Below are 27,836 nucleotides of genomic sequence, written 5' to 3' on the forward strand. Positions count from 1 at the left end.
ATTCAACACTTCTTACATACTTGAAAAAACAATAATTCTTGTGAAACCACTATCTATGATTTAGACCTTAATTTTTACAAATTAATAATTATTTAACTAATTTGCCTCTAACTTGCATCTCATAGACAAATTCTTAGTAATTCTACTCATTATACTTGTAAGATAAGGGATTAAAATTATAGAAAAAGTATGTATTTCAGTTTTTCTTTAATTTCTTTTTGTTCTATTAGGAGTATAATTGCAAAATCTTGCAATAACAAGTGCAATAACTAAAGCTTTTAATAGTAACAAAATTATTCCTCTATTTTATTCTTTTCTATAGTATTATAAAATTGATTAACAAAAAAAATTTAAAAATAAATTAAACTAAATTAAATACACTTGTTATTCAACTTTCAATTCAGCAAACACGATATACATAGTTATAGATGATATATCTGCATGCAAAAACAAATCTCACTTTTTTGATGATTAAAGTGTTACTGTTTTCTTATTACTTAGAAATTCATAACTTTTATGCATGGCTCTAGGTAATCTTTGGCATTCTAAAATAAATAACAAACTAGTCAATTTTCCATTTAATATCGGCAAAGCTATATATGTCCTCAACATCACCATAGAATACCTCCTATATCTGAGGTAGGATGCCAATGCCACAAGTGGTGCTGGGTCACAATATAGTGTCATTTTTGTAAAAACTTAATAAGACTCTTGTAACAAGCTAGCTACTAATAAAGGAATATCCCCCAATTTATTTTCAAAATTTCGCAATTTTCTTCCAAACACCGAAGGTGTGCAACTTTGCAGAACGTTGCAGAACTACATTTTTGTTCTGTAATGAACAGTCAGCCCAGATTGTTACAAATGGACCTTGCATAAACAAACCCTATATTACGTGAAAACTTTTTTGACATAGAGGTACACAGCTTTAAGTACAGAAATACACACTATACTACTCTCTGCAGCAAGATAACTTTCCCCATATAGACATACTTTAGAATGAGACAAATGGAGAGATAACACAAATATTAGCAAAAACATCCATATTCGCTAACACTGACTGCACTCGTAACACAGAATGAAGGCTCTACCATGTACATTCAATATTTAAACTATCAGCTGAAAATGATAAAAATAAAAAAAAACGGGTCACATCGAATGATACTCGAAAATAATAATCCTCAATATCAAGCAAAACTATTTGTCAGCACCACATACTTGAGTGAAGGCCCAACAGAAATGGCAAAAAGACTGGTTAAGGCACTGTCTTTACATTGCCAACTGGTTGAACGGTCCAATACATCAACACAGGGGCTGTGCTGCTCAGGGTCTATTCGAGGCAAATTACCTGGGGAACAAAGTTATGAATGCTGATAACAAAAAGTTGGGGAAGCAACTAGCAACTAGCAACCACTAAGCCTTCACCAACAGAGAAGTTCCAACACTAGGAAAGTATCCTAGCAATTAGAAAGTTCTAACCTTCCTGATAACACCCGCGAAACATCTTCAAAGAATGTCAAGGACGTCTACTAAATTACAGCTTACAACGTTCAATTCGTCAACTTTTTTTGTTCCAACCAGAGAGAAAGGGGTCCACGTAAAACCAGCATTTTGAACAAATAAAACGGAATGACATGGAGGAATGAATTGGAACTCATGTTGTACGGCAAGCATGAGTAGTGCTGCAGTCGACATTGCTTTAGAACTAGGTAGCAGACAATTTAATTCAGGTCCATGATGTCTCCAGCTCCCAGCGTGTCACTCTCATGACGCACTGCATTGTACTTCTCAGCAAGTGGACCTACCTTCACCACATGGTTCATGAAAGCCTTGAATCGAGGTGTAGGCTCGCCACTGCCAGATACATCGACAGTCAGACACGTTTATAACTCTAAAACCACAATTTTCCCCATTGGACTAGCGGGTTTGCGTATGTAAATATGTGTGTGTGTGTGAGTGAAGTTAAGGCTAGGATACTTTCCTCAGAATACTCATTAACTCTACTTGAGGAAAGGCCAAGCAAATTCCTTTAGATGCAGATACTTCATGTAACATGCACTAGATATGCAAACCTACCTTATCCGATTTAGTGAGTCAATTGCACGAAGAGCACTTCGGATCATATCTTCATTGCGATCAACCTCTTGCTTCACAGCATCAGCTTTCGTTTTGTGTTGAATTGTTTTTTCCAAGGGCTCCACAAGCGCATCCATCACTATATCATGACAAACGTTGTCATACTTAAACATGATCAGTATTTCAGGAGTATCTCGACTTAGTCTAAAATCAACTGAAGTACAGTGATCGAAACCTATCTCAAACCCAAAATTCAAATGTCAGAAATTACCAGCTAGAACTGCACCCCCACACTTCGCGGATAATTTTGACAAGATAAGGTGGCAGGGCATTTTCACATCATAATGATCTGCACAAACAAAGTAGCGGTGAAATATTGTTCTGAGTACAGCATACTTAAAAATGACAACATCAAAAAAATACTGTCTTCATGCTCAATTCAAGCCAACAATTCGAAAATGTTGGATGTGCAACATTAGTTGACTTGGCAATCGAAACTCTAAATAATAACTGCATAAAAAAATGGATCGGAAGGCCTAGGAACAGACCTGCTAAACCAGAGAGCAGGTGAGGAGTGATGAAATACGAAGGATCAATCTGGTCGAGGCAGCTGTCGAGCAAGGTATCCACACATTCAAAAGCCCCCTTTCTGAGTTCTAGTCCATCATCCACAATATGCTTGAAAGGTCCAAGATCCACGGTTCTGATGAGCTCTTTCTACAAACCAACCCACGTTTAACACATATTGGCAAGCCAGAGCGATTAGTGAACTCCTGGCAATAACCAAGATTAGCACATACCAGTCATAGAGAATAAATGAAACGGAAAGCTGCACAAGAACCTAACCAAAACCAACAGTACGATAACATCAAAATCAAAATCCAAATCAAAAAGAAATCCCGTACTAAGTTCTTTTGTCATGGACAAGTACATGAGCACTACTGGGAATAAATTTAATTTTCAAGAATACACCAAATAGAGAGATGAGAGCTGGTGCACCTTGACCACTGTTTGATCATAGAGGAGTGGCAATAGAGTGGGCAGTAAATCTTTCACTAGCGCTGGCTTGTTGTGAGCTGCCGTACTCAACGCTGACACTGCAGCCCTTCTTACATGCTGCAATAAAACTCATGCCAGTCAAAAAACCGTGGAAACATGATGGTAATCACAAATTGTCCTCCGCACAAAATAACTTGTTGCACACCAGGCATCGTAGTCTACATCAAAGAAAAAAGCATGAGATTCAGAGGGATCAATCTATGTCTGAACATGGAGGCATATATAAAATTTAAGACAGTGCAGTGTTTTTTCCTCATTGTCAAAAGACTAACCCTGTCTTCGTCCTTGATAAGTAACAGAAATGATGAGATACATGACTTGATGTAGGAATCAATAGGTTGTGGTCGCTCAACGATAGTGAATTTTATTGCTATAACAACTGTTGCTCTAGTGTAAGCTGATGGACTCGCTGTGCGTTCCTGCAACGGTATGCAAGTGAGAAACATCAGACAATGGCTTAAAACAGTATCGAGATATATACTTTCTAGAATTGATGGTAAGAGTGTAAGATTGATAACATTTTTCAATTAGCTCAGGCGAACAGAGCATGGCAGAACCAACCTTGAGAGCAGGTACCAATTTCTCCGGTTCAATAAGCGCCAGTTTTCCCAGGCACTCCGCTACAACATTGCGTACCCCCTCCTCTTCACTCTCGCAATGTGTAAACAGTAAACTAAGGATTTTCTGAACATCTGCGTCTTGCAAATCCATTTTTCCTTTTGCCCCACCATCCATGGATTGGCGCGCTATGACCTGGCACCAACCTCGATAAAATTACTACAACCCTTGTTGATATTGGAAAGTGGAAGAAAGATACCGAAGAGAGAAATTCCATACCTCCTTCAAAGAATGTAGTAGTAGATACTGAAGTTTAGCCTGGCGATCGATTTGGGTAAGGATGAGAGACAGATACTGGGCCAAATTACCGACGGCGATATTACCCAAAGCAAACGATGCGGCTGCCTTGATCTCCTCAGATGGGGACTGAAAAGAACCAATCACTACCAATTCAATGTTGGAGTGACTACTCAGGTCCTTTCTTCTCCCAATCTCACCCAAGCATAACAAGGACAACAACTGAGTCTGTAAAGATGCAAGTAAATCAGTCATTAGTAGTTTTCCAACAAATAAACGACACGCACTGGGTCATTAAGCAACAAGATTCCTTTTAGGCGGTTATACAGCATTAACATACATAAATAAATTTAAAGACTCTAAATCAAGTAACGAAACATCCAGAAAAATAAAGAATTTTTTGATTGTGAAAGTCTAGAACTTACTGCATCTGTGCCATTGCTACTCCTTAACGTGGTAATCAACATGCTCACAGTCTCAGAGCACATTGCGTCCCCAGCTGCCAGACACAACACAGCTGCACATTGCGCAATAGAATGGAATGCCTGTTTGCTGGCAGGACCCCCAGGGGATGCACTCCTTGCAGTGGATAGTAAAGCATCTAACAATACATCAAAACTAGTGTTTGCTGATTGTACCAGAGCCGCAAAAAAGGCTTGAAGTGTCTGATATCCATGATGTTCCACAACATATTTATGTTAGTCTGGGCAATATATTGTATTATTTACACTATTACAAACTACAACAGCAGACTGCAGTTAAAATGTCAGAATTCCTCAATCTGCAGCTATGCGCTATTTCTACTCTATCAAGTTGCATCCACAGAAGTAATTGAACATTCTAAAATGAGATAATACACAACATACAACGAGATCTGTTAAGCTAACCACCACATTAAAGTATCAAAAGAGTCAGAAATCCACCTGCAACGCTTGACCCTGAAGTAACGAACTTTTTACAAGAATAAGAGCTTGAGGCAACACACGTTCCCGAATAGCAGCACCTGCATTAGCGTGGTGCTTTTTATCAATCATCATGGTGCAGCATAATTCCAATGTTAATGCTGTCATATGTAGGTCTGCATCACTGCAAAATTCACAACCACAATGAGCAATCTTAAAAACGTTAAGCATCCAAGAACTGTTAATAAAAGTACATATTCGTTCCTTCTGGTCAGCCACCCTAACTAATGCACACTTACTACCTTCTTCAGTTAACAAGCAAACAATTGAAATAAAATACTCACCTAATAAGGGAGGATAATTCTGTGACAATAGATTCGTAGCTGGCCGGGCTAATTTTGCTGCTGTAAGCGGTAAGCAATGAATTCAATGTGACCAACGAGGCCTGTCGCAGAGCTCGGTTGGCCTGTCAAAAATGAAGCCCAATTAGAAGAGGTGACGCAAAATCACAACTACCTTTACAATACAATTCATCTAATACTGCGAAGGACTACAAAAATCCGTAACACCTAACAGAAATTTCGTTTTACGGATACCTTGCGCAAGAATGTTGTCAGTTCCGTAACAACTTGCTCTAAGACTGAAGATAAGTCTATGTTCAAAGAAGATTCAGCGATAGTAGCAAATGCCTGCATACAAGCACAATTATGTAAACAAACTTCAGAAGACTTGTGGCTAAAATCAACCAAACCATTCTATAAAGGTTTGCGTACATAGAATCAGAAAAGGGCAAAACGTCGTTCAGTGTCGTTAATACACTTACCTTCACAGCTGTGAGTCTTGTAATTTCATTGCGTAATCGCTCTAACAACAATGGCAAGCATGTGCCCATCTCGTTCTTAAGATGATCTCCAAGAATGGAAATAACAAGTCCCATGCAAGATATTGCACATTCCTTAACTTCCTGAAATCCTTCCATTATATTAGCTCCAATACAGTGTTAATGACTGCCCTAAAAAGGATAATGGAGCAAATAATTCCTCCTTCTGAAGGGATGTCAGCCCGGGAAAGCGAAAATAACAGAAAACTAAACTAAACTGATAATTTGAAAACGCTTGATAATTACGCTACTCATACTGAAAGGTTACAAACCTGGTCTTGGTCTTGAGCAGTCAAGCGCTTGTAGATGTTGCTGTAAATAGGATGCACAAACGGTACAAAGTCGAAAGTAGGGGGCTGCAAGAGCGTTTGGAAGAGGTAAGTTGTTGAGAATCGCCTAAGGGATAGATGCAACCATTCAATTGATACCATCTCGCTACAAGTATCCAACCAAACAGCTCAAAACCTTTGAACGGAATTAGCAGACCTCAAAAACATAGAGGGCTTAATAAAACACCTCAAAAGCTCCGACATCGTCTGTAGAATTGCAATACAAGAACAAAAAATTTGGAGGTTCCTTACAGTATCGAAATTAGGGCGGATGGCTTTGACAAGCTCTCCGCAAACTCTTAAAGCCTCTGCAGTCACTTTGTAATATCTCTCTCCTACAGCAGCAAGCACAGGTGCTGACAGGGCCTAAAATGGAGACAAGTTAGATAATGCTACAAAAAACAATTTCCCACAGATTCAGACCCTTTCATAGCCACGACCATCTGCAGTAGGAAACCCCACTCTCCATGAGCGTTAGCGTAGCTACACTAACAAAACTAAGGGGAGACAGTACCAAAACCACCAGAGATACCAATCTGCAGAAATGAGTAATGTTGATGACAGTGATGGAGGAGCTTCAACATTTAATACCTTGATGTGGGGGTGAAACACTGCTGATGAATGAGAAGCCATAACCAGTCGGGTAAATACCAACGCTTCAATCTTCAAGTTAGAATTTGATGCCTTGTCCTGAGCAATCATGATAGGATACGAGTCATAAAATCAACTAAGCAAACTCAAATAAATAAGCATTAATACCGTAATCGTCACTTACGTTCAAAGCCTTCTCGATGCCTGGAACTAAGGAACCCATATGTTCAGATAGGGAATTGGGTAGCACAATGACCAGCTCCTTCAACACAGAGAATGCCCCCACCTACATTGCAACCACAGAGCGGCCGATTCATTAGATAGTCAGCATCTTCGGAGGTAATTACGCTTCGCTTCATCGAAGCCTTTAGTGATGGCCCTTAATTAATAAGCCTACTCACATTAGCGACTACAGCAAAAGGTACAAATTTCCAGAACGGGGGCATTAACGAAATAAGAAGAATCTAGATACAAAAGCTCGGGTACACCTTCGTCTTTAAAGATTTTTCACGAAGCTGCTTGTTGAGTGACTTGACAACCTTCGGTACTTCTTGCTGCAGGATATGCAAAGGGCTGACACAGTCCAGATGAAACAACCTCAAATTCTGCTGACTCATAAACTGTAATAAAAGAAGACACCAAGAAATAATGCTAATAACAGAAATGCTTTCTGCTGTCCCAGCTCATGGAGTAAGCTAGGACTAAGTTAGGCACAAGGTGAATAGAGAACCTAGATGGATTAGCGATGCATCCAGAGCCTTTGGTCACATTTGCTGTTTGCCGAAGTAGATCGATAAAGGCATTGAAGACATCGATCTGACAATAAGAAAAAGTCAGTTAATAAATGGACAAAATTACATTATCAACCGATCCACTGCAAAAATGCTTAACAATATGTACCTTCACATTTTCCTCCCTCTCCTTGAAGCGCTCAACCAATTTTGGGCTGGCCTGAATCACAACATAAAGATAATGTTAGAATCGCAAATTACGCCAAAACAAACAATATTCACTGATCATGCTACTCCCCATAATCAGCTATTCAGAGATTTTCCCATGAATTTCAGCACGACATCCAATGCCGTTATGAGCAGTCATTTCCGTAGGGTAAATGACAAATACGAAACGCCATTCTAGAACACACTGCATATACGATAGTCATGCTTGAACCTCACAAGACTGTGCAAAGAGTCTACGGAGTAAAAGGAAGAAAAGAAGAGCTCAAATTGTCATACTTTAATATAGAGGGTGCAAATCATCTCAGGTCTCGAAGAGATTACAGCCGATAAGCACTTAGCTGCAGCCCTTCGTACTTTCCAGCTCATATCTTCATCATCACTATACTCATCTGCACTCTCCCTGCACAGAAACGCAGATAGTTAAATCTCCCGTCGAAGACATGAATGATAAGAGTGAAACATCAAGAGATGCAGTTCTCAAGCTTATTCTGCAAGTAAGGCAAGACGAAGGTAACAACGAAGTTGCAAATTCTTCTTCTAAGATTTCATTGACAACATGACAGAAACATTGATGGATGTTTGAGGTTGATAGTTAGTATCCCCATACTATCAGCTGCAAGACAAATTTAAGCCCCTCAAGAAAATAATCAAGCGTTATCAACTTGACTTGCTCATGTATAGTCATGAATGCAGTAAAAGTGGGTTGGAGAATTATCCCTTACTCGTCTTCATCTTCTTCACCATCCGTAACCTCATCCTGATCTTCATCCATATCATCCGTAAAATTGGGATCGTAACTCAAATACTCCAGTGCCAGACCCAAGATTAAGTCGGTGTGAGGAGAAACATCTCTAGGGCAGCGTAAAATGAAAATTTCTAATGCCTGACACGACACAAAAGCCCAGTGAATGATAAGATGTAATAACTGCCAATTTCAACAGCTCGGCACAACATAAAATCCCAATTTCCAAACACTGGTAGCACAGCAGTACTGCCTCTCAAATTTTATGTACATACAGCCGCCCATCAATAAGTTTCTCTGCAAATAACCTTGCATAATCGCCTCTCAATGCATACAACCATGAGAAGGAAAAATAACAAAAAGAATACAAACACACAAACAAACGAAGTGCGTGAACAAGATACCGTTGTGTGTGAGGTTATCTCATTAACATGCTCTAGAGCCGAACTATGAATGCATACTGCCATGTACAAGACATCTATAGCAACCAACGTTCAAGTACAATACCTGTAATATATTCTCTCGAAGTTCATCATCGTTCTCGGATGCATTATGGCAGTAGCTAATAAGAAGTGGGACAACTTCATTTAAATGTGGACCAAAACGATAACCAACCGCACGGCTGTAGACAGGACACGCAACTTGACGTGTTAACTTAGCATTAACATAAACCATTATTACAACATCAAATCAACAAAATTAAGAACATTACTAGTGATCCCTTCGTACTTACCAAAAACCTAACCCTTGAAGCGCGACAACTAAAGCCCCAAAGAAAAAAGGTATTGACGAGGATAACTACTTCCAAAGACCAATAACTACACGAAAATAGTAACTCCAGCATCTTATGCAACCCTATAATCGGAGATTAACCCCTTAATGCACCTGCCGTAGTCCTAATTTATATAAATTCTGAATAAAAGGTCACAAAAATATCGTGATGATCACATGATATAACCCAAAAACCCTTAAGGAAGGAAAACGATGTTGGCGTTCTTACCAGAATGCCCCAATCATCTGAATATTTGTGCGGGTCATGTCTGGCTTCACATCTTTGTTTTTCAGTAACTGAACGACATTTACAGTAGCTCTTGCAAGAAGGTCATCAGACATGGTGGCAGCCAAGGTCGCTGCATAGAGAAGCTTAAATCAGCCCAAGTGCAAAGTTCCGCAAGAAGGTTAATATGAGCAAATCCAATTCTGACTTGATATTCACCGTTCTATCGCATGCAAAGTTACATCAGTATCAAGACATTTTGCACAATGACCTTACATACTTACCGAGACACTGAATGGCACGCTTTCGGAGCCCTGCACGTTGCAAATTGAGTTGCACCAAGAGCGCATTCATTAATTTCTCATGATCTGCAGTCATGAGACTTCCAAAACAATGGAGTACATCACACAAGATGTCCAGGCACTCGCTCTTCACCTCTGTACTTGTATCCTGCATGAGCCCTCGTAATTGAAATATTTTACAGAATTGGGTGACATATTAAACAGATTTCAACTATAAGTTACACTAAATACGTATTCAAATAGATTCAAAGGACATCGAGACAAACCGGATTAGTAATGCCCTTGATCATCTTCGGTGTGAGGGAGACAACAACACATTGTGCAACATTCCCAGTGGAAATCTTAGCCACTACTGTCTTCAGTGCTATACTTGCAATATCTCGCTGTTGCTCTTTACCAGTGAGGAGTTTTTGGCACAAGGACTCTACAATCTCCACAACTCTACCTTCATGGACCTTTTTCACCAATGGCGCCAAGCTGCATTAGAGAGTTAAACAAAATCACATAAATGACCAAATTTTCGTTGGAAAAAATACCATGAATCATAAAGCATCTATAAATTAATAATACTAATGAAGATACTCGCTTAAAGATGCTACAGCGAATACTTTCAGCTCCCCTATTATATCCTATGTTCATTGGTTATTTCGGTTGACGTGAAGACCCAGGCTTTATTTGACGACTATAAAAAATGAAAAAAAGATTGAAGACATAAGTGATGGATCTTTGAATTCTACAAGTCAAGGGTGACTTCAATCTTAAGAATGCGTCATAAAAGTGAGAACTGGAAATTGTGAGGTGTCTTGAAATTCCCAATTAAAAAATAAAAAATAAGATAGTATGTCAAATCACAATTACGATTAAGTCAAAGATTTGCCAGAAAATAGCTCGAAAAACTTACCACTTGACTGCAAGCCCTGAAATGTCCCCAGAAGCATCGTCCAGTTGTTGAAGAACAATTTGTGAAACTTTGCGTTCAGTATCTGTATCTAACTTAAAGTTATCTTTCTGAAGCTCATTCAGCAGGTCAGATGTGGCCATGTATCGGAAATCCTTGTCTTTTGAGGCAATCTGAACCAGCAACCAAAATCATCAGCCACAAAAAACTTTAAGGAACGAGTATATACACGCTGTTTGTTGAGAGATGTACCGCAAACAAAGTGAAACCCTCTCATCCCAACGCTAATACTAGGTGAACTAGTATAGTTTTAGGAAAAGCATACATCAATCAATTTCATCGTAATGCCATGCCGCCAATCTAAGATATCGTAGGAGACGACTTCATCTAGTTCAAAACCATCTATGTCGAATTGATGGTTCCTTATTTAGTGACATGAACAAATTCACAATGACCAATTCACGGCGCAATAACTCATTAATTAGAGAGGAGAATGTATAAAAAAGGAAACGAAAATATCGAAAGCTGAACCGATTGAACTTCAAGGCCCTGGTTTCTGGGAATGTGTAAAGGTCGAGTTCCAGATACGAAGCCTGTCCACCCATACAGAACTACTAACGGAGATTTCTTACCACCAAATAAATAGTAAAACATAGAAGTCCATACAACTCAAGGGGTGGGATAAATGGGAACAAATGAAACTAGCTTAAAAGTAGGATGTGAAAAGCCAAAGGACATTTACAGGCAAAGCAAGCTCGATAATGGATGCTAACAGCCGAGAGATGTTTAGATGTAACAGAAGGTGAGTGAGTGTAGAGTGAGAAATATGTATTTCTAAACGTAGCATATAGAAGGATAGAGAAGAGTATTTACCTTCTCTAAAATCAGGCCCACTGCAAGACTCGCCATCTTGAGAGAATCTGTCTGACCTGCTACTTGTTGTTGATTGCACCAAGCCTTTACAGAATAACCTTTCCTGCCAAAACCTCCTGCTGCAGATCAAGTCAACACATTGATGAAGAGCTCACTTGTAGTTGGATACAAAGCCTGAAGACGTAGCTCAACCAAAAAAAATCTGCATAAACATGTACAAAGTATGACTATTTCCAGTACAATAAGTGCACACGTATATAGAACGCTTACTTCTCTCTATTTTATATAAACTCGGACCAGGATAACAATGCACAAGAAAGGTACATGCCTAAGGTAATGACATTAAATATCAAACACTTCAGAAATGTCGCTGCACCAGCTAACAAGCTGCAGCATAACCTCCGCTGTTATCTTCCCTCATTGGTTCATTTAAAAGTATAACCTAACCAATAGAAGGAGAAAAACATAGTCTGTCAAGTTTGGTTCTGTGCTAAAACCCTAATCTTACACTACTTAAATGGCATCCTGCGACGAAAAGTTGAGGGTGAGGTATCATATCGAATCTAGAGCAATGCCCTCTGTAGGGAACCAACAGGTAGTCCAAAATAATGACATTATCAAGATGAGCCTTAAAACCTGTAAATGACCGATTGAAGATAAACAACGCCACGTGACCAATTTCCGATCGAGGTGGAATTGTAAGACCAGTGCTCAAAATCTTGCATCTCAGAACGTACAGGAATCTAATTATCTCGCGGATTGAAATTCAGAATATGGGCGAACCAATATAAGATGAGGAATCATCACCAGTTCTCCTATTTCAAAGCTCTCCTTCAAGTCACGCATCGTCACAGTGTGTCTAATTGAATATCGACCTCCAGAATCCGATTGAATACATCCGTCCATCTAAAAAATCTCACAGGCAACTAACTCTTTCAGGTCACCCAGAGTCTTCTGCAATTTGCGTTACAATGAAAGAAGGGAAAAACACGTTGATTTTTCCACATTACTTAAATAACACCACTCTCTGGGTTCGATATGCTTGATCTGCATCCGATTCAATACACTCCACATTGATTGCTCCTCCACAAACAACTACTACAGCGCGGATCGCTTCCCCATCTCGTCCCACAAGACATCCAAAATCAAATGCACCTGAAGACCTCCTCACACTCCCACTCTCCCCAATACAGTCGCAACATTATATAACTAAACACCAATTCAACCTCCCATACCACTCTCCACCAAACCCTAATAATCTCACATACAGACCACACACTGTCTGAAAACAACCTCAAACTCACATTACCTGAACAAAGGAACATCCACCGGAACAAACGCTCCCAGCTGCAGAAAGAAGAAGGAAAAACAAAAAAAAAACAAAAAACAAAACAAAACAAAACAAACAAACAAACTCCAACAAACTCGCTCAGGACCAGCAACACCTCATGCGGTAAAATTGAGCAACCTCTAGAGACAGGACAGGGCAATAGCAACAGCAGGGAGAGGAGTCATTGCATTGGGATGTGGGACCTAGCAACAACCGCAGCAACTTCCGTGCACTATGGATGAAGCTATTGTGCGACTTGGAGAGCTCGGTTCCTCGAACTCCGTTAGAGCATGAGCTCAAAACTGTGAGGAGCTCAGCTTGGTGCGAATGCAGAATTAGGGTTTCGTTTCAACGTCTCTGCCAGCGAAGAATCCGCGATGCTCTGCTTCTTGCGAACGAAAGCTGGATGTATTATTTTCGTTGCCTGTGTTGGGCTTCTCATTACTTTCATCCGTTACTTCTTAATTCGCCTTATGACCTTGTTATGTAAAGCAGTACTTCTCATAATAATAACAATGTTTTCTAGAATCTTCAATACTTTGAATTCGATTCTTGAAGAGTGATTTCGTATTTTAATGGATAGAATTTTCTTCACTTATAATTCTAAATTTTAAGTTGTGTTAAACACAATCAAGTAATTTGATAGTATTTAAATTAAAACAAGATGTATTATTTTTTAATTGCAATTAGAAGATTGCAATGCAATATCAACAATGTTTTAGGCACAAATCAATCTTATAAAAAAAATACCTATGTTTAAGGTTATTGTTGCTATTCACAATGATAAGAAACAAGAATAGAAGACAAGAGTTGGGAATGGGGATGGAGAGGTTGGGATGGGAAACATAGGCTTAGAATGGGGGACTAAGATAGCTAAACTATTCTCAACCACCTCCCTCCCCCATTTTTACTTCACCTAAAGAGAGGAGTATTTTTGATCAACTTGATACAATAATAGTGATCAATTTTGACACATTTTGGTTTCATATTACATAATTTATATTTTGTCTCAATCCCATGGCACCATTAGAAAAGAAATTAAAAATTTCATGCCAACTCAAAAAGTTTGGCTAGTATCAAGCATTTTCAATTTTGTAACCAACCAGTTGTTGGAATTAGGTTGATTTATATACTGGATTTGTATAAAAACATAATTTTAAGTTAGAACATTAATAGTCATTTTTATTTTTAGGCAAAATGATGTGAAAACACCTCAAATCCTTTTGATTTCTATTTCTCTAGATATTTATTTATTTATTTTACTTATATATATATATATATATATATATATATATTTGTTAAAATTCCTAAGTTATCAGAAATATATCAGCTACCTTAGGAATAAGGATGGGAGGTTGGGAACTTGGAATAGAATGAATTAATCATGGAAATCCAAGGAGGTGTTGTATTAACAACATGAGAGTGTTGCTTTAGGAACTACTTTTTTTAAAACTATTTAGATTATAACTCTTTTATTATTTGGTTGTGTGTATTGGAAGAAATATAAGTTTAAAGTAGATTACATTACATTAAAAAAAAAAAAAAAAAAAAAAAGTAAAAAAACCATAATATTACACCTCAAGATTAGATTAAGAGTATTATAAATAATTAAATAAATAATTTTTTAAAATATTTTCTAAAATGAGAATAGAACCTCACCAAAGTTAAAGTTTTTTGAAACCAAAAGGCATGCGACTTTTAAAGAGAACACCACAGCCACCAATGTTTATTTGCTCAAGGTCTTAAACTTTTTTCAATAAGATGGTGAAGGCTATCAAAATTGCAAAACAAGTTTACACTAACAATTTAAAGAGCAAGTTATCCAAAAATTTAGCAAAATCCATTACAATAAATATAGATTTTTCTAAATTTAAATTTTTGGGTCAATCCGTTTGGTTCTAATTATGGTTGATTAAGAAGAACACAATTTGAAGCCATTTAGAATGGAATATTTTACAAGTGATAAAATAGTAGAAACATATAGTTTTTACAACTAAGGTTGAATTATATGATATAAATAACTTTTCAAATTCATTTATTGTAATGGCAAATTTATAAAACAATACATGTTTGAGACAATTTATATAGTGGTTCTTACTTATTAAGCATAATTTCAATCAATTTTGAAAATCAAAATTTTTAATTCTAATTTACTTAACTATTTTCCATGTACATTGGAAAAGAGGTCAATGTTAAAATTAAGAAGAAAAGAGCTAAAAGATTTACAAAAGATGGAAAAAAGTTACATATTAGAAGTAGAACTCATTATATTTTATAAATTGCAACACATCTCATGGTCAAGAAATTGTTTAACAAACACTGTCCTTGTGCATATGTCAATTATAACTATTACAACACATGCTTACCAGTTTTATATATTCTAAAGTGTATGTCTTTGTCAAGTTCACCCGAAGAATCTTACGCATTCATTGCGTTAGTAGGTAAAGAAAGCATTAAATGATGTGGGAGGTGCATTTAGTAACTACGAGGTCGAGGAAGGCAGGGCACCGGAACACGGTAGGGTAATGTAAATCGAAAGTGGTGGGCCCCGCGAATTCGAAACCGACCACCGCCACAAACATCACCATCGCGCCACCTAGCTGGGACATCACGCCACGCTTCGCCACTCTAGGCCTCTCTTCTCTTCCCGTGCTTTCCTTACCTTCCCTTCATTTGGTAATTGTTGTTTGTCTTGGAGCAATCGAATTTGTCTTTCGGAGCGCGCTGTTGTTGCGAGCGAGGCCATTGCTGCTTGTTTTTCTTGGTGAGGACAATTTGTGTTTATTGTTGTTCTTTGGAGACCGCCGCCCTCCTGGCATGTAGTTTCTCAGTTGAGATTGCTCTTTGTGATTTGATGCGAACCGTTTGTTTGTAGATATGGCATTGTAGTAGTGACCATCGCATTTCTGTGTTGATGGTGTAATTGAGTAGTGCGGCTGGACAGTAGATGTGATCGTATTGACTATGGGAATCAAGTTTTAGGCAGAGGGTCCTATGGTTGTACTCTGTCGTTGGTTTTTGGCGAGTTGTTTTGATAAGGATTTTGTAGTGCAGTTGTAGTTTTCTGTAGTCTTGTATTAATGCTCTCCTACTCTCTAATTAACGTGACTTTACAGAAGCAGTTCCTTGATTGTGTATCTGCTGCAAGGACTTTCAAAGTCTGGCTTGACCTTGTGTTCTTCGGGTCTTTAATCTGTTTAGTTTATTTGCGGTTTTGGCTTGTGTAGTGATTAGTACGATGTCGGAGGGAAACATTTGGGAATATTATTGAATGAGTCTTGTATCTGCTATTGCTGTAGTTTTCCAGTTAGTATGAAAAGCTTAAGAAAACGTTGCAAAATTATTACGTTAAGTGCATCTGAGTGCAATTTTGATCCATGTTTTCGAATTTCCAAGTGAACTTCTCATCTGTGTTCGGATCAATACATCAACCTTACCCGAGTGTTTCAATTTTCGTTTTCTAGTAATACTTGGTGGCGTGGGCATGAAGTTCCCATTATTCATGATTCTTTTTTATATCTCTTCGTGCAGTACTAATGCTTGCAAATGCTTGGTTTCCGCTTTCTAGGGCAGAAAGCAATGACATATTGTAACACTATAAAGCTCCTCTGTTTTCTGCGCTATTAGGCCAACTTGAGTAGCTGTACGAGTAGCTGTACTAAATCTAGAATTCTACTTCTGCACTATCTTATCAGGAAACTGAACGAATACATGAATGATTACATTTAGGCCATGATATTGTTGGTGCTCTAGTGTTTCTATCTCAACACGATTGCAATTCTACGTCTATGATGTCATTTTCCTGTTATGACGGAGGTAGCACCGCAGAGTGAGAATTTCGGGGAAAGAATTCATGTTTTCTATAGGAATATGTGCATACCCTATTTTGTCTCTTGCTGGGATGTACGTAATGTATCAAGATGTAGAGATCAAACGATGCGCGTGAAGAATCAGTTCAAGAAGTAATTCGGTCGTTGTTGATTTATGTGTTCTTTGTCTTGGAAATATACAACCGAATGTACCAGCTAACAGTGCCGACATGCTTTCCGTCCTCTGTTGAGAGTAAATCGAGCTGCCTGGCTCGCATTAGGTGAACGGGACATTGTTTTGTAACGGTGGTCAGCATGGAGTTCTTGCTGAAACACACTGCGTTTCTAACCCAATGGTATCTAGGTAATGGTTAATGCATGTTTTGAGTTCAATTTTGAAAATACAATACAGCATGTTTTGTGTGGTTTCAGGTTCGTTGCCACAGTGATTTCTCGCATTGCTTATTGATTTTTCCGCCGTCATCGCAGGGAGGTTGGAGGACCAGAGGAACGGCAAAAAAACAATGGGTGGGATGTGGGCTTACCTAACAGGAAGTCCTGGCCCAAGTGGCTTTGGATCGCGTTCCACTGCGGAAGATGTCACTGCTGGGATCAATCTCAGCTCCAAGACGATCATCATAAGTGGTAATACTTTCGTCTCTAAACGTGTATTATACTTGCGAGCTCGCTTGAGAAGGGCAACAAATCCTCTTACGTGTTGTCAGTATATCATGTGGTCTGTTTAGATGATGGTTACGGAATATTGTTGCAACTAATTGGAGGTTGAAACGCATACCTATTTCGTAGAAGAGAACGTTCCTCCCACTTTACAGCGTCCAACCCATGAAACTTCATAATCGTTTTAGATGTCCTTCTGATGCATGACCTAATTTAGCGCAGAAATTGTAATCTTATAAGGCTTAGCACAATTGATAATAAGCCCAGTATAAACCTAAGATATGTCGGTAGGAATTTTATCTATCGATTCGTCCTTTCTACAGGAGCAACTTCAGGGATTGGGAAGGAGGCAGCTACCGTGTTGGCCAAAAGAGGGGCTCACATAGTTATGGCCATACGCAATCTGTCAACTGGAGAGGAAGTCAAGGCAGCAATTATGGAGGAAACCCCTAATGCTCGGGTGGATGTTATGAAGCTTGACCTCGCATCTTTGGCATCAGTCCGACAATTTGCTGAAGAATTCAAAGCACGAAAACTTCCCCTCAACATTCTCATGTATGGCGATCCATGACTTCGTTTTATGAATTTACTGGCAGATGTTGTCTGAGTTTGCGCAAGTTCACTAGGGGTTCCAATGGCATGAATTGAAACTCGTTACATAGTGACCAAACTATGACGGTTTAACTGAGGATTGGATTATGCTTCGCTATTGTTGTAAAGGAGACACGAGAATGAAACTTATACTTGCATTTTGGGAAGTGGCTTCCAACAGAAACAATGCAGGTTATATGTCAGGCCGGTTTGAGCTATCAAAAGACGGACTGGAGAAGGTTTTTGCTACAAATCACATAGGTCAGTGTGCCTAAGGCACCAAATCATCTCTTAATATTATGTCATCTAATTTTTATCTGTCACATTCAACCTTTGTCTTGGTACATTTGTCTCAAGTATTGAAAGTTGCCAACATAGCACATACAGAAAGGTAAGGAATGTAGACAGAGGTAGTTATTTCGACAATTGCAATTTGCTGCAGAGCAAGAGTACGCATTGGTAACATTTGATTGCAGTGTTATTGCAAACGGTACTGAAATGTTCCGAATGACTTTGCAGGCACTTTCCTTCTGACGAAGCTTCTACTTGATACTTTGAAATCTACTGCCGAGGAGACTGGAGAGGAAGGTCGTATAGTGAATGTTGCATCAGAGGCTCATAGATATGCCTACAAGGGAGGGGTTGTCTTTGATAAGCTGAACGACTCAACCAGGTATATGTCTAAATTGACTTGTCTGACATTTTGAGGTTTTCTATCTGTATGGTTCTAATCGATCTGTGATGGCGTGAGCAAAGGTAATGGTGTTCTTGAATTCGCACTTTCATCGTTCTTCAGATCTGAATGTGGCAGAAGCAGAATTTGTTTTGTAGGCATGGATTCTTCACATGATGTTCCAAATTCTCCTTTAGGATCATCCAAGCCCGAGCTATGAGACACTTAGAAAGAAAATTTTGTAGTTATTATACAATGTTCATAAGAATCACCTGGTTTTAGCATCTCTTGTATTGTGTTTTTGAAAGTTCTACTCCATTCTTTTCCTCATTTTTCTGAAGTTTGTTGGTATGAGCAGATATCAATCAAACATGGCTTACGGACAGTCTAAACTAGCTAATATTCTGCATGTAAAGGAGCTCGCAAAGCAATTGAAGGTAATTTTACTTTTAAGATGCCGTTGAGTCTCCTTTGAAATGTACTTCTAGGTCTGTAATATCATGCTACAAGTTTAGCCATGGTGAACGAAAAAAATGCTCCAATGTGACAAATTGTTTTTGAGGAAGAGAAGCTGGATCTTTGAGCCTCCGGATTGCTATCAAATTATGCATGCTTCTACGTGATTGTTCAGGAAAAGGGAATAAATGTTACAGCTAACGCACTTCATCCCGGTGTTATTTCCACAAATTTTGGGAAGGGGCAGAGCTTCATATTCAGTGGTAAAGGCTTCAACCTTAGAATTACAGAAAACTTTTTAGGATAATTTTATTCAGCTCCAACAAATGTAATATTTTCAGTAGTCACAACACGCCCTTGAGTATGTTGTTTTCGCATTTGATGCAGATTAACGATGTGCAAGTCCAAGCTAGAGTTAGCTTGATTAACCTGTATAATTATCGTTCGAATTTCACAGCTGATTAGTTTGGCTGATATCTCTTGATGTTATAGCGATAGTTTCCAATGATTTACCCTTTCAATGAGCTAACTTTTGCGCTTGTCTTCGCAGATGCAGCGTTGTCCCTAGTCAAGTTTGCTCTGAAAACAGTACCTCAGGTAGTGGTCTACGCCGTTCTTGAAACTGTAATTTGCTGAAGGAAGTGTTGTCTTGAAAGTGTTCTTATTCAAATCTTCGCCGTCTTTGCACATGATATTCATGCAACTGTGTCTTGAGAAGTGAGGAGTTTATTTTCTCATTCGACCGAGTATTCTTAACGTGTTCATGAACTACAGGGTGCTGCAACTACATGTTATCTTGCCACGAGTCCTCAGGTCAATGGAGTGTCTGGACAATACTTCAAAGATTGCAACATCTACCCATATGTCTCGTCATACGCTAATGATCCAAAGCTAGCAGCAAAGTTGTGGGAATTCAGCGAGGAATTTGTCTCCACACACTGAAGGGCTTTTTCTTAGAGAGCGAGACTATTCAGAGATAGACATATGTTCATGCAATCTGGTGTAGGAGAATTTGATTCTTAGAGTTTCAGGATGGGACTTTTCCAGATGTGTATACTTATTCTTCTGTAGATGTCGACAATAAAAATAGGTACTAGGTTTCATACCACATTGAGTTTATAGAACAGTGTTGGGAAAATTGTAGCACGTTCTGGTTTTGTAGTATTCTCAAGCACGACTTTCATGTTGAAGACAGTGGATAGTTTTTAGGTAAATCGATTGCAGAAGATTTAGGGGAAAATAATCAGTGCTTCACTAACATCACTTTTTGTGGTGTTTGACGCTGATGATGTACAACCTTAATTCTTGAAATTGTTCAGAGTTGGTCAAGATAGGTTTCTACACAGGATATTCTGTGTATGTGGGTATACGCAGCATGCTTCATGCAGGGTCAGCAATTTATGCTCTACATGTGTCAGCTTTTCACCTTTGTAGTGTGGAGTCAATCCATAAGTATGCTCAACAATCTTAATGCACATCCCAAAATTTCATTCCTTGGTAACCCATGTGCATTATTGTTGTATTGCTTGCTTTTGCAGGTGCTGTCCAGTCATGCATAGTTCATGAAACCTTCTGTAAAGTATAAACTGACAGCTCCTCTGCAGTTATCCCTCTTGTGTATTGAACCTGGGCTTCACATGGGTTGAGCTTAGTAAAACAATAATATATTTATATATATATATATATATATATATAATACTTGAGTCAATCCTCCTTGGTTTTGCTGCTGCATCAGCTTCTCCCAGGTCTGATGAAAGGGTCATGCATGCTACAAAAGGAACAATGATGCTTAAGTTGCAGATTGGTAAACTTGACCAGTTAAGCATGGAGAATGAGAGCAGTGTGCCATATTCATGATAATACATGTCAGTTACATCACTTTCTTGCAACTGTTTTGATTACCAGTGTAACTAAAGGCAGATAGTTTTATGATGCACTTAATTTATTTTTATGATTTCTTTTAAAGGGGAAGAAAATAAAAGAAAAACGCTCTAAGGTAAGGTAGACAACCCATTTCCAATAACTTAAGCATTTCAGCATATATCTAATAGGTGTAAAAATGGAAAAAAATAAAAATAAATATACTTCCATATAGGGAAATAGAAATCAAGAGGATTTCAAGTGTTTTCATACAATTTGACCCAAAAATGGAATTTATAGAAATGTTCTAGATGAAGATTCTCTTTGATCCATTTTGGACATATAGGCCTACCTAATTTCAATCAATGGTGGGTTACAAAACAAATAATCCAACTTTTGCAAAACTGTGATGTGTAGTGCCTATTAATGCTATCAAGAGAAGAGGGGCACTTAATTATACTAATATACCACCGCAACCAATCAACAATTTCCACCTATTGATAGTTCACACATACCTATTCCAAGTACAATGAATTTTATTTATTGCTCATAGCTTAAAATCATTTTAACAACCCCCAACCCATTTGTAATCAATGGATGTCAGACCTGCTCATTGGACAAACGGAAATAGCTCACCCTATATGTTGAAATTGGGGGGGAGGGTTGACAATGGGTCTGCTACCTTACTTTTTCTTCTGCAATAAACAAATACAACAAAAAAAAATCAAGATAGAAATATCTCTTTCTACCATCTGTTATATGGACATTTGGGTATTCAATTAACCATTGTGAAAACGAGTTTCTGCACCAACATAATGAAGAATACAACAATCTAGATAATTCATCCTCAAATTGTGTCATTGGAACATTTGCATGCAACTGATACAGAACTTGAACATTAAAATTTTCAGCTTCTGAAGACATTTCTATCCTGTACCAGGTCTACAAAAATAGGGTTTTGAAATCTAGACCTGTTGTTCACAATAGAAAGGAGATACATGTATATTTTAAAATTTGAAGTTCCAATTAAGAAGACTCAACGCATGTTTTGAAGATGACTTATTTCTTATTACTTTATTAACTTTATATTAGAATTTGATAATGTGCTAGTCACCTGCTCACCATCAGTCCAAAGCTCTGATTCCCATATTGAAAATGGCATTATCCTTGCCTTCAAGTTTGTTCCTCTCCAAAGTCAAACCTGAAACTTTTTGAACACCCTTGTGAATTTTTGACTATGAATCCTATCACCAGAATATACTGAATTTTGAAACCAACTAGATACTGAAAAGTATTGTTTGAACCCAGCTTTTATGGCTTAAACTATGCTTTTAATGGAACACTAATAAATAAAATATGAATGGTAGTGGGGGTGATGTGGCTAGACCAAGTCTGTTCTTAGCAAACCTTAGCGCTGTTGTTTATTTCAGGCCATGCTCATCAACACAAAGAAAGATGCTAATGATTTGGTCCAACTATTCAAATGTGGACTGGCTGCAGTCAACACATGTTTTGCACCACATTTTGCTACACACCACTATTTTTTGGAACACGCTTTAAATATTTAGATAGGACCGTTTGACAAATGTTCATGCCACAATTTTATTCCAATACAGCATATTCTTTGAATAATGAATTTGATTAAAATTAATACAAAAAATTAAAATTAAAATTGAAATTGTTTTCTTAATCCGAAATACTAAAATTCAATAATAAATAGAGCTTGCGACAAAAGTATATAAATTATTCATAGATAAATTGGATAGTAATATATAAAATGCATTAAAAATATTAACTGTGAAATTACTTGATGCTTTTTGTGTTCAGCTACATAAGTTCCTACATTATTACACTACTAAAATTTTGCAGTACTAAAATGGTAGAAAATCTAAATTCTTGTGAATTTTGAAATAATATATTAAAAATAAAATGACAAATTATAAATATAAAATTGCAAGGTATCCTAGCTATTCTACCACATGCAGACAATAATTGAATTTATAAAATTCATTTTGAATATTTTATTATCTTTTAAATTAGGTTATTTTAAATATAGGAAACTGTTTAGCAAGCTAAATTGTTTTTTAGTTCTATATTGATTGGTTAGAGGTTAAAGCTTTGGCTAATACATGCAATATTATTGTGCAAAATTTGTTTGTTTGTTTGTTTGTTTTTTTTTTTTTTGTTTTTTGTTTTTTTTTTTATTTGGACAAATGAAATATGAAAAATATTCAATAAATTTTAATCATTGGTTATTATAATGGTATAATATTAACATATTATTTCTATTACGATGACAAGGTTATTTCAAAATAACTAATTTTATCTTTTTATTTTTAACTAAGAATTTCGATTTGCATTTCCTGGAAAATTAGAATTTAGAATAAATTTCAATGAACTGCAAATCTGTAATGCATCATCGAATTTAAATTTTTATTTCAAAATAAATTTTCATTCAAAAATTTAGAAAATAAATTTTGCTGAATCATTCTTATTTTTTAAATTTGTCGTCAGTCAAAAATAAAATTTTCTTTCCCAGAAATTCATTCAATCAACAAACTTCATCAACAGACTGAAAAATTTAGCCAATCAGCGAATTTCAAGGAAACACACCAATTTTTTTCATATATAAAGTAGATTAAATACTCCATTCTCATTGGTTGAAATCAAAGAAATTATTAACCAACAAAAAGCCCTACATAACCTATAAAAAGACTTCCAATTTATCATGTGTAAATAATTGTTTTGGGCACTAGTTTCCACTAATTTATATAACAAGGAAATTTGGGTATAAGACAAAGAGATAAAAAAGCCTTCTCATTGGCTAAAATCAAAGAAATTGTTAAGTAATAGAAAGTCCAATATAACCTTCAAAAGACCTCTAGTGTATATATACATGTATAGGAATTAATATGTTGACCAACATTGTCCTCTTCGTTCTTTCTTTTTTTCTAATAAGCAGGTAAGGACTATGACACAGATTGTGGACAAAGAGAGGAGGTTCTGACAACATTAGCCAACATAGAGCAGCAATGGCAATTGCTTTGCTTGCATATCTAGCAATAGAACTTGCCTCATCTGCTAGCAATTTGATGTTGCTACTGAGATGAGTAGGGGCGAGCTAGTTGGGCTAAGATAAAATATGGCTAAAGCAACAAAGGAGGGCAAAGGAGGACAAGTCACTAGCCCGTTCTGCTCAATGTGCCCCATCCAACCTCTCTAGCTCTCTCTCCATATTCAATCCCTTCAATGCTCTTCTTCCTTGCCATATCCAATTCTACCCAATTTGGCTTGGTCTAAGTTTGTTTTTTTTTTTCAAACATAATTTTAAACCTAGTCAATTTAGAAGAAACCTTGGTCAATATATCCATTCCATGTATATATATAAATAAATAAATAAATATATTTATATGAATGAATAAATAAAGATGAATGCTAATGTCACCCCAATTTGCCATCTAATAGTTTAGTTTTTCTTAGTTATTATTATTATTTTTTAAAATAATTTTTTTTGTTCAATAAAATAGTTTTAACAATGTAGGATTTAGAAAATTTGATTAGTATAAAAGATATTGAAAAAAATGATATGTGATGGATAGTAGCAAAAAATTGTGGTGAAATTAATAATACCCTATACATATACTTATACATCAACTTGTTTTATTCCAAGTGAGTGAACATCTTAATACAACCCAAACATAACGCTAACAGAGGATGAAAACGAGAAACATCACCAAACGAAACAAAAACATGAAGGTAGAGTCTGCATGAAACCCACGAGAAACGTCTGCATGCTCCAACATATTCAAGATCTGAAACAGAGAGTGCAACCAAATGGCATGTTGACCACAGCAAAGTCCAACTCGATTCCGCCAGGCTAGACAGTGGTCTAGCGACGCCGAAGATAAGGTGCACCAATATAGAAAGATTCTCATGGGAATGGTGCAGAAACCAATGGCTGCAGTTGTTCAGATTCACCCAACACTTAGGAGCCACGTATATCAGCATCTATTTCCGCACGTAGCTGGGCGTAAATGTGTCAACTTTTGAAGTTCAGCTCGTTCACGAAAGCACCACACGATTTGTAGAGACTTCAAACCAGCATTAGCTGGTCCACATTGACCCGGATTATAATAAGGTACCAGGGATAGGGTTAGGGGGCTGGAGGATTCAACACTTCGGTGAAGCGGACCAGATGCTCCTCTAGTTTCAAACGACCGCCGGGCTGGACTAGATCTAGATTCGGTGCTTAAAGCCGAAACACCACCTGGGGGCTCCGCAGGACTACGTATTTGCGGGTCATTCGGTCTTGTGGGCATGACTGCATTGCAGCAGCGACTCTCGGTAGAATGAACATAGAATAATTGGCAAGGAAAATTGGTTGAGGCTTGGGGTCGCGTCGACTGCTGGACTCGGCCTGGTTTGAATATACTGTCCACTTCCTTTTAGTGGACAACTGTGAGAGACTCGTTCTAGTTTTCTTTTTGTTATTTGCCTCCTTCTACTCGCATTCTTTGCTGGTTCAAGCTCAAGGTGTACTTTCTGTACCGTGGGTGGACTATATTGAGGAACGGCTGGATTAGGCGTCTACTTTGCAGTGGATCAATCTTGTTCACGGGATGTTCGAGTTTGTGAAATTGATGGTACTGTTGCTGGGGTTGAATTGTGAGAGGAATAACGGTAATAGTTTTCGAAGACATAGTCTGGAGATGGTAAACTAAGTGAGGAGGGATTGGTTTGTAGGTGTAGATTCGAGGGGTTCAGTGGGTTGCATATACATCTCGAAGGATAAGCTGATAGGGGATAGTTCACAAGCATTTGAATATGGCTCTGGGCAGCAGCCTGAAGGCGTTCAGAGCATCGCTAACATTACGGCGGTCTCGGTTGATCAAGCCGCTGAGTAAAGCAGCCAAGCAAGCAGAACTGCAGGTTCCGCCGTATTTCCTGTGCCCAATCCACTTGGATGTCATGCTAGATCCCGTGACCTTGTGCACAGGCCTCACGTATGATCGCAGTAGCATAGAGAAGTGGCTTCGAACTGGCCACAATACCTGCCCTGCTACAAATCAGGTCCTCCAAAACCAAGATCTCGTTCCTAACGACACTCTTCGTCACACCATCAAAGCCTGGTGCGAAGCCAACAAGTTGCAGCTTCGAATACCCACCAGAGTGGATCCTGAGACAGTAAGCGAGATTCTCCGCAGCATCGCCCAACGCGATACCAGCGTCGGTGTATCCTTGAAGAGGATCTCTGAGATTGCGAAAGATTTCGAGAGTAATAGGGAGTATATCAAAGATGCTGGAGGAATCGCCATACTCGCTGGAGCTTTGGCCCATTCAACCACGAATGAGCTCCTTTATGTGGACGCTATTAGTATACTGTCCCTACTGCCGCTTGATGATGAAGACATAAAAGTTCTGGTGGCTAATCGGGCAACACTTTCAACGATATTTTCAGTTCTTGCGTCTGGAAGCGCGAGCTTGGACGCAAAGGTAAGTGCCGCTGAAGTGATATACACTGTCTGCGGAGAGGGTCCTATGCTGAAAGAATTAGTGGATGACTGCCCTGAGGCAGTCAAAGCACTTTTAAATCTGCTAAGAGAAGATGCGATCCTACCGCGACCGAATTCAGTTGAGGCCGTTTTGAAATGCTTGTTGGCCATAAGCATACCAAAGAAGAATCGTGTTAAGCTTATCGAATGTAGAGCTATCTCCGTTCTCGTAGAACTCATCCCCAAGGTTGGGACGCGCAACGTGGAACACTCGTTTGCAGTTCTGGAGGTGCTGGCCAACTGCGCCGAAGGACGGGAAGCGATCTCCAACCACTCTAGTGCCATCGTAACCATTGTCGACTCAATGGTGGGAGTTTCCTATCAGACGACGGACCATGCAGTTGCGGCACTGGGACAGGTTCTCTCGCTCGCATCCAACCGAACCGTGATCAACACGGCGTTGCGTGCGGGTGCTTTTACGAAGCTCCTCATGCTTCTACCCAGTGATTACAGTCAACGTTCGAAGAAGAAAGCCCGGGAGACTCTCAAGTTGCTCAACGAGGTCTGGGGGAGCTACACATTTCGAGCCAACGTGGATTCCGGCATCGTCATCCACCGCCGCGACAGGATCAAACAATGGTCACTCTTTAGCGCCGAGTCTTGATGATCATCTGCCGACCTCGTACAATGCTGTTAGAAAACACCAGATTTTCCTAAGTAGCAAGTATATCGTAGTTTTGCCGTACCAACGAATTTATTGCCACACCAAAAAACCATTCTTTTCTGAGAGCTAGTGATGGAGGAGAAGCTCGTCAAATTCTTTTTGGGTGCTCTGCCGACAGGGGGTCCCTTAGTCATCAGTGGAGTGCTCAATTCGCACTGCTTGGTGGAAGTCTGGAAATGGGTGCTTGGTGCAGCATTCAATGACTTACTACAAGCAGGGTCACAAACTGACATGTAAGATACCACGACACACATGTAAATAGCCGAGTGAAGTCACCAACCTCTCTGTCTGGTTTGGTTGATCATGCGGACACACAAGATCTTGTTTCATCTGAAATAATCTTGTTCGTGACTTGAAGGCTTCATGTTCACTGAAACTTCTAAGTTAGGTCTCGAAGTTTCAATGATTGTAGTATATAATATAACTTGGGGAATGTTAAATACACCCATGATTTTACTAAATCAACCCACATTTCATGATGAATATGGTAATCATGATTAATGAGTTTGGTTTTTATTGGTAGTAGATCCAATAGTGGAGAAATGAATCTAGAAGTTATTTATTTTTTTCATCATGGTTAGGATGGATGAATCGATTTAGTAAAAACCTGGGTCTATTTAACATTCACTTGTAACATAAGCAAGCTAAATTTAATTGGCAAGCTAAATAATATTATCAAGGAATAATTTGAATCTATGGTTGAAATATCTACATTCAATAATTATATAGAAAAATGATATCTTTTAGTTGCTATATCTTT

General features: G+C 38.3%; 3 protein-coding genes and 1 long non-coding RNA gene across 13 annotated transcripts; 2 read left to right on the forward strand and 2 right to left on the reverse strand.

The window, feature by feature from the left end:
- Positions 1-1,240: 1,240 nt before the first annotated feature.
- Positions 1,241-13,121, reverse strand: LOC112281383 (cullin-associated NEDD8-dissociated protein 1). Of its 8 annotated transcripts, none has more exons than XM_090249546.1 (30): positions 12,773-13,096; positions 12,100-12,369; positions 11,464-11,665; positions 10,594-10,763; positions 9,959-10,169; positions 9,675-9,840; positions 9,394-9,523; positions 8,901-9,015; positions 8,374-8,534; positions 7,928-8,051; positions 7,593-7,643; positions 7,423-7,508; positions 7,181-7,265; positions 6,877-6,978; positions 6,693-6,791; positions 6,354-6,467; positions 6,045-6,128; positions 5,716-5,856; positions 5,489-5,581; positions 5,237-5,358; positions 4,914-5,076; positions 4,416-4,655; positions 3,973-4,218; positions 3,697-3,888; positions 3,408-3,554; positions 3,076-3,192; positions 2,625-2,793; positions 2,348-2,425; positions 2,077-2,215; positions 1,241-1,854 (listed from the first exon to the last, which is right to left on the reverse strand). In XM_090249546.1, exons 3-30 carry the CDS (start codon positions 11,497-11,499, stop codon positions 1,722-1,724), a joined length of 3,714 nt encoding a protein of 1,237 aa, XP_090105672.1. In that variant the 5' UTR covers positions 11,500-11,665; positions 12,100-12,369; positions 12,773-13,096; the 3' UTR covers positions 1,241-1,721. The 8 variants fall into 8 exon arrangements, with proteins under 8 accessions (XP_090105672.1, XP_090105675.1, XP_090105674.1 ...); XM_090249549.1 differs by having other exon boundaries at positions 11,464-11,582; positions 12,271-12,369; positions 12,773-13,072; XM_090249548.1 differs by lacking the exon at positions 12,100-12,369 and having other exon boundaries at positions 12,997-13,121.
- A 2,279-nt stretch (positions 13,122-15,400) lies between these two features.
- On the forward strand, positions 15,401-20,348 carry LOC112280955 (short-chain dehydrogenase TIC 32, chloroplastic). Of its 3 annotated transcripts, none has more exons than XM_024516942.2 (9): positions 15,401-15,557; positions 17,092-17,247; positions 17,604-17,835; positions 18,053-18,132; positions 18,391-18,544; positions 18,903-18,981; positions 19,176-19,263; positions 19,551-19,597; positions 19,775-20,348. In XM_024516942.2, the coding sequence occupies exons 2-9, from the start codon at positions 17,127-17,129 to the stop codon at positions 19,940-19,942; spliced, it is 969 nt and encodes a 322-aa protein (XP_024372710.1). In that variant the 5' UTR covers positions 15,401-15,557; positions 17,092-17,126; the 3' UTR covers positions 19,943-20,348. The 3 variants fall into 3 exon arrangements, with proteins under 3 accessions (XP_024372710.1, XP_090105679.1, XP_090105678.1); XM_090249553.1 differs by having other exon boundaries at positions 15,477-15,557; positions 17,035-17,247; XM_090249552.1 differs by lacking the exon at positions 15,401-15,557 and adding an exon at positions 16,819-16,966.
- A 146-nt stretch (positions 20,349-20,494) lies between these two features.
- LOC141045276 (uncharacterized) lies at positions 20,495-22,060 on the reverse strand. Its single transcript, XR_012217294.2, has 3 exons — positions 21,983-22,060; positions 21,497-21,555; positions 20,495-20,626 (listed from the first exon to the last, which is right to left on the reverse strand). It is a non-coding gene; the product is annotated as an uncharacterized LOC141045276 (long non-coding RNA).
- A 2,882-nt stretch (positions 22,061-24,942) lies between these two features.
- LOC112281952 (E3 ubiquitin-protein ligase PUB23) lies at positions 24,943-27,537 on the forward strand. The gene has a single exon (XM_024519027.3). The coding sequence runs from the start codon at positions 25,685-25,687 to the stop codon at positions 27,014-27,016; it is 1,332 nt and encodes a 443-aa protein (XP_024374795.1). The 5' UTR covers positions 24,943-25,684; the 3' UTR covers positions 27,017-27,537.
- The last annotated feature ends 299 nt before the right edge of the window (positions 27,538-27,836 follow it).

This window comes from Physcomitrium patens, chromosome 4, assembly GCF_059467195.1.
Source record: "Physcomitrium patens ecotype Gransden chromosome 4, ASM5946719v1, whole genome shotgun sequence".
Classification (NCBI taxonomy): Eukaryota; Viridiplantae; Streptophyta; class Bryopsida; order Funariales; family Funariaceae; genus Physcomitrium; species Physcomitrium patens.

Coding starts and splice junctions, on each gene's coding strand:
- LOC112281383 (XM_024517815.3), bottom strand. Junction 10,764..11,463: donor TGGGCCTGATTTTAGAGAAG/GTAAATACTCTT, acceptor TTGCTGGTTCAG/ATTGCCTCAAAAGACAAGGA. Junction 6,792..6,876: donor GCATCGAGAAGGCTTTGAAC/GTAAGTGACGAT, acceptor ATGATTGCTCAG/GACAAGGCATCAAATTCTAA.
- LOC112280955 (XM_090249552.1), top strand. CDS start 16,918: ATGGAGTTCTTGCTGAAACACACTGCGTTTCTAACCCAATGGTATCTA. Junction 16,967..17,091: donor TCTAACCCAATGGTATCTAG/GTAATGGTTAAT, acceptor CCGTCATCGCAG/GGAGGTTGGAGGACCAGAGG. Junction 18,982..19,175: donor AGCTCGCAAAGCAATTGAAG/GTAATTTTACTT, acceptor GTGATTGTTCAG/GAAAAGGGAATAAATGTTAC.
- LOC112281952 (XM_024519027.3), top strand. CDS start 25,685: ATGGCTCTGGGCAGCAGCCTGAAGGCGTTCAGAGCATCGCTAACATTA.